General features: G+C 45.7%; 1 protein-coding gene across 1 annotated transcript; it reads right to left on the bottom strand.

Moving 5' to 3' along the window:
- Positions 1 to 3057: 3057 nt before the first annotated feature.
- LOC124487775 (C-X-C chemokine receptor type 4-like) lies at positions 3058 to 5348 on the bottom strand. The gene is given in 6 exon segments (XM_047050099.1): positions 3058 to 3284; positions 3287 to 3706; positions 3856 to 4127; positions 4393 to 4546; positions 4549 to 4588; positions 5028 to 5348. Coding segments are annotated over 6 exon segments (1056 nt in total). The 5' UTR covers positions 5130 to 5348; the 3' UTR covers positions 3058 to 3216.
- Positions 5349 to 5621: the final 273 nt, after the last annotated feature.

The following is a 5621-nucleotide window of genomic DNA, read 5'->3' as shown; positions in this document are numbered from 1 at the left end:
ACAGGTTACGTTTTAGGGCCATTTGAAAATGTTCAGGAAAATACAATGTTCTATAATGTATAAAACACTGCAGTTCAATGAGGACAGCTCTATCAAATGGCTTATGTCCCACCCCTTTGCAAAGGAAAAGGAAAGACGTATTTCATTTCAAATGCAAAAGGGCAGGACTTTGATCAAACTGGTTATGTCCCGCCCCTTTGCAAAGGAAGATTAACCCTCGAAAAGGCACCTGGCCCAGTCGGCATAGGTAGGGTCCTCAGGGGCTGCGCTGACCAGCTAGCAGGGGTCTTCAGCGACATCTTGAACCTCTCCCTCAGCCTGTCTGTACTCCCAACCTCCTTCAAGAGGACCACTATTGTCCCTGTGCACAAGAACACCAAGGTCACCTGCATTTACGACTTTCGCCCGATAGCACTGACCTCTGTCATCATGAAGTGCTTCGAGTGGCTAGTCAAATCATTCATCTGCTCCTCGTTGCATCCCACCCTGGACCCTATGCAGTTTGCATACCAGTCCAACAGGTCTACAGACGATGCCACCGCCCTGACAATGCACACCGCTGTCTCCCACCTGGACAAAGGGAATACGTATGTGAGGATGCTGTTCATTGACTACAGCTCAGCATTCAATACCATCATCTGGTTCAGAAAGACATGCATTATTTCCATGTTGTTTACAAGCCTTCCAGTAAATCCGATTCATTTGACATTAGACATTTTTGGAAAGTGCCCACACTGTACCCAGGATAATTACAAATAAGATAGCAATGTGCAACATGCACTGAAATCATTTAACATGCATTGTGTGTATAGTGTGTGACATTATGTCCACCTACCATTTATGGTTATAAGGGCCACATTTCTGCCATTGTGAAACATGACTATCGCCTGTTGAACAGCCACAGACGCGATCTGGCCTCTGTATAGGTAACAGCCGCACTAACAATGAAAAACAAATGGTAAAATTGTACATGTTAATTGTTTAAATTATCAATAACAGCATACACCCCCAATCCACAAAATGTATACCCTCAGTTGACTGGGGGTCTACATTATAGATGTAGATGTGTGACATTTGGGGGAAAACATTAACAACAATGTTGCGTGAATGAATGTGTTTTTCTTGTGAATCCATTAACAAGAATAGCATATTTTTAATACATAGTATGAAAAGCATAAGACTTAAAAACTGTACATATTTGCTGCTGAAACTCTGACAAAGGCTGCAAAAAAACTCCAGTTACTGCCTCTCTGTTGTGCAGGACAAAGTGTGTGTGAACAGCAACATCATTATTCTGGCTCTGCCCTCCTACATACTTCCGCTCAATTTGGATTGAGCGGCGAATCAGCAAACAGAGGGAGTAGCTGAGAACGATGACGTTGATGTCGTGCGCTAGTTTGTGTTGTAGTTCCATAATGGCGGCGGAGAAAGATGCGAGCGAAGCCATTCGGTCTGTTGTGGCAACACTGCCGAATATCTATAAACTAAAGCCGGAGCAAGAACAAGTTTTGCTGAGTTTTGTTGGTGGCCATGATGTTGTGGCCCTCCTACCAACGGGGTTCAGGAACAGTTTGATTTTCCAGCTACGGCAGCTCTGTTACAGTAGTGGTAAAGGAATTGGCTAAGGCAAACGGGAGCGAGGCCAGAGGCCATTCTGTACAAATGAAATGTACGAGAGTGTGGTTAGGACCAGTCTACAACATCACAGTCCTCACAAAGGAATGGGAGAGGAACGCAGTCCAAACACCTCACACTGACTTGTTTGCCACATTGGCACCTGCTGTTTGGATGTGGATCCTGACTAGCCAGCATATTTCCAATAAGAAAAGGCCTGGCCTCTTTCCACTTTTGTGAGGACAGTGTTTCTGATCTCCCAATGAGTAGCATAAGCAGCTGACTAGGGAGACGCCTCATGAGTCACTACTTGGTCCTCAACTCCATCCACCAGCAGCTCACGGAGCTCTTGACGAACCACCTCAGTTTCAGACACTGAAAGGAAAGAATTTATGAATAAATAAACCATGCCAGAAAGTGAACCAAACATTGTTGGTTGTATGACTTCTGGCTGCATAAATGACACTAGGGCTGTCCCCGACTAAGATTTTCTTTGGTCGACCAAGACTCGACTAAGCACTTCTGAAAATCAACTAATAGAACATTAGAATCGTTTTTCTTCTTCTATAAATGTCAATGTTTTTCATCAAACCATTTTGTGTGATGTTTTACCTCACTGTTTTAACCCTTGTACTACCTTAGGGTTGTTTTGACCCACAGCTATGTTGTGACAACTTGTCATGATAAAAAAATAAAGTGAAACCTTTTCTTTATCCTTCGCGCGGTATCAGGGTCGTTTTGATCCACAGCTATGTTGTGACAACTTTTCATAATAAAAAAATTAAGTGAAACATTTTCTTTATCCTTCGCGCGGTATCAGGGTTGTTTTGACCCACAGCTATGTTGTGACAACTTTTCATGATAAAAAAATTTAGTTAAACATTTTCTTTATCCTTCGCACTGTCTCAGGTTCGTTGTGACCCACAGGTGTGTCTATTACATCACCTTCGTGCTGTCTCCAGGTCCTTGTGACCGCCCTTGAGTAATACAACACCGCCACTAATGTGGCATTGTAATAATGTGTTTTGCTCCTTGTATATTCAAAAATGAGGAGGAGGAGGAAGCATACACCTGGTCCAAGCCACTATTATGAAACCTAGTTTCATTTTCAATATAATGTTTCAGTGCTTTTGACATGTATTTGTTCAGAAACCATCATCATGAGTCATAGTTGGTGTGTGATGATGACAGTGATATAGACCCATCCAAGACTACCAGCCCTAACTGTGGAGGGAGGGGTGAGCACCTCCAAAATAATTGAAACTAGCACACACACACACTGACAACTCTGAGAGACAGGAACAGTAACACAGAAAGTGACAACATTTCATTCGAAATGTTATTGTACATAAACAAACTTAAAAACAACAACATCAGTGACCCACAAACCCTAGTTAGAGAAAAGTTTATTTTTCAGTCATGGATCAGCAGACAACCCTCTTCTCATATATAGGACAAAGCATTTACACCCTCATCCACACCCATATTCTGTTAGCTGGAGTGTAGACTAAATGACTCAGACTCAGTGATAGTAGACGTTCCTGGGCGTCTAGGAGGTGGAATCTTCAGACTGGAGACGACGCGACCGAGTGCTGAGTCCTCTCATCTGGCGGCTCTCTTGAAGTCCGCCCCCAGGAAGGCATACAGCAGCGGGTTTAGACTGCAGTGGGCAATGCCATTGGTTCAGCCACTGCCAGCCACAAACCCAGAACCACCTTAAGACTGCAGCCCCTGGTAAGGACCTCTAGGCGCATGAGGGCATCCACAGTGATGCCAGCACCATACGGGAACCAACACAGGAAGAAGCAGAGGACCAATGCCACAGTGGCCCTGACAGCTCTGCACTTCTGTCTCTGCCCCTGCAGAGGGCAGCTGCGGGTCAGCCTGGACACGATAACACAGTAACACACCAGCAAAACTAGGCCCGGTACCACCAAACCCACCAACACCAGCTTCAGGTGGAACACCGACACCCAGAGAGGAACGTTGTCAGCTGGGTATAAGCGCTGGCACACAATCGTCCCATCTGCTTCCCAAGTCCTGGCAAACACTATGTCTGACACTGCCAAGAGAGCCGCAGGCGACCAGGCTCCTGGAAAAAGAGAGGGGGTGAGGGAAATAAAGTTTCGGTGGTTAGATCAGGCGATGGAGAATACAAGTGAAGACGTACCTCTGTACATCAGAAGCATGGGCACGTCGTGAGAGAGAGAGATAAGGGATGAGGCTAGAGACCTAGCTCACCTACAAACACCAGTCTCTGTGCCAGTAGCTGTCTCGTGTTTGAGGTGTGCGCGTCTGTTGCGTTGACCATGGCTAGGTAGCGGTCCAGACTGATGAAGGCCGGGATGAGCACACTCCCATACAGGTTAACCGTGTATATGACGTGCACGGCCACACAGGTTCCTAATCCGAAACGCCAGTCCGTCAGTGAGGCATATGCTGCCCAGAATGGGAGTGTCAGCACGAAGAGAAGATCGGCAGCAGAGAGGTGCAGCTGGTAGCGGTCTGTCAGACTCCATTTTGACATGGGGACAATCAGATAAAACCCTCTGTGTGTCATCTTCTACATCAGAATCTGAATTTGTTGTATCCGCCATGTAATGTGTTCACACAAACAAGGAATTTAATGTGACAGGAAGGTGCATACAATAAACGAATGTACGGATCCAAATGTTTTTTTTTATATATTAAAATGTACAAAGTAACTAACTAAACTTACTAATGAACTAAACTAATATAGTCTTTGTCATCGTCTTCATCATCCATCTTCATTCTCACCTGCGCTGGCAGCCAAGCACCATCACCACCAGGCCGTTCCCAGTGATGCCCAGGACAAAGATGAAGCCGTAGACGACAGGGAGGAACACCCTTTGGAGGTCAGGGGTTATAACTTGATCCAGGTCCCACGGATCCTCCAGGGCCACCCTAAGTTGCCAGAACCAGTGTAGTTTATGTCATAGTCCAACACAATATGCTGTAGGGAGGGAGAGAGAGACAGAGAGACAGATAGGAGGGGGAGAGAGATGGCAACAGTCATGAGAAACATAGAAAGACACTAGTAGATGAAGTGAGAGAGAATAAGCAGTTTCACCATAAGCCACCATAACTTGCCTTGGTAAAAAAGGATGACATGATAACTGTTCAAAACTGAAAAGATTCTTGACCAAACATGTTTTTTAAGTCGCACAATCATCGTTCTATTTGCTGAGACCAACTTTCCAGACTATAGTGATCCTTTATCCTTTTTATATATCCTTTATCTAAAGATAGATTTCAAAGACCCCAAAGAACTAAACAGACCTGCCACATTGTGACTGTGGGACCTTCCATTGGGGATCAGTTGTAAAATGTAAACCTACAAATCATAGATACGTAAATACAACAACAAAGCTGAATAAGACCTTGCCGCATACCTCACAGTACGACATGATTGAGCGGAGCCTGGGTCTCTGTCTCCTCTGCTGAGCGGAGCTGAGAACACTTCTCCCTTCAGTGGAGTTTAATATCTCTCCCATTCACCCCCAGAGCCCATACAAGTCTTGGTAGGAGGACTACACTTCCTCATCTCGGTCGGACAAATGAGTGCCCTTCCCCCCATCGTCTCTGTTGTAGAAATGCACTTCCTCATCCCGGTTGGGAGAAGTACATTTCCTCATCTCGGTCAGACAAATGAGTTCCCTTCCCCTCATCGTCTCTGTCGGAGGAAATGAGCACCCATCCCACCTGCAACTAAGTTGGACGAAATGAGCGCCCATCCCCCCTGCAACTTGGTTGGACTAAATGAGCGCCCTTCCCCCCATCGTCTCTGTCGGAGGAAATGAGCGCCCATCCCCCCTGCAACTAATTATGACGAAATGAGTGCCTTCCCCCCCTGCAAATACGTTGGAAGAAATTAGCGAATACTGAGCGTTTGGACATCGAGTGCTTGGACGTTTCAGAGGAGGTTGTCTGGGGAAGTGCTACTCCTTACATACATTCAGTGGGTTAGGGTCAGGCCAGTAGCCGTC

This window comes from Hypomesus transpacificus, unplaced genomic scaffold (assembly GCF_021917145.1).
Source record: "Hypomesus transpacificus isolate Combined female unplaced genomic scaffold, fHypTra1 scaffold_100, whole genome shotgun sequence".
In the NCBI taxonomy this organism is placed as follows: Eukaryota; Metazoa; Chordata; class Actinopteri; order Osmeriformes; family Osmeridae; genus Hypomesus; species Hypomesus transpacificus.
Note: the sequence above shows the minus strand (reverse complement) of the source record. Positions and strands in the feature narration are given on the sequence as shown.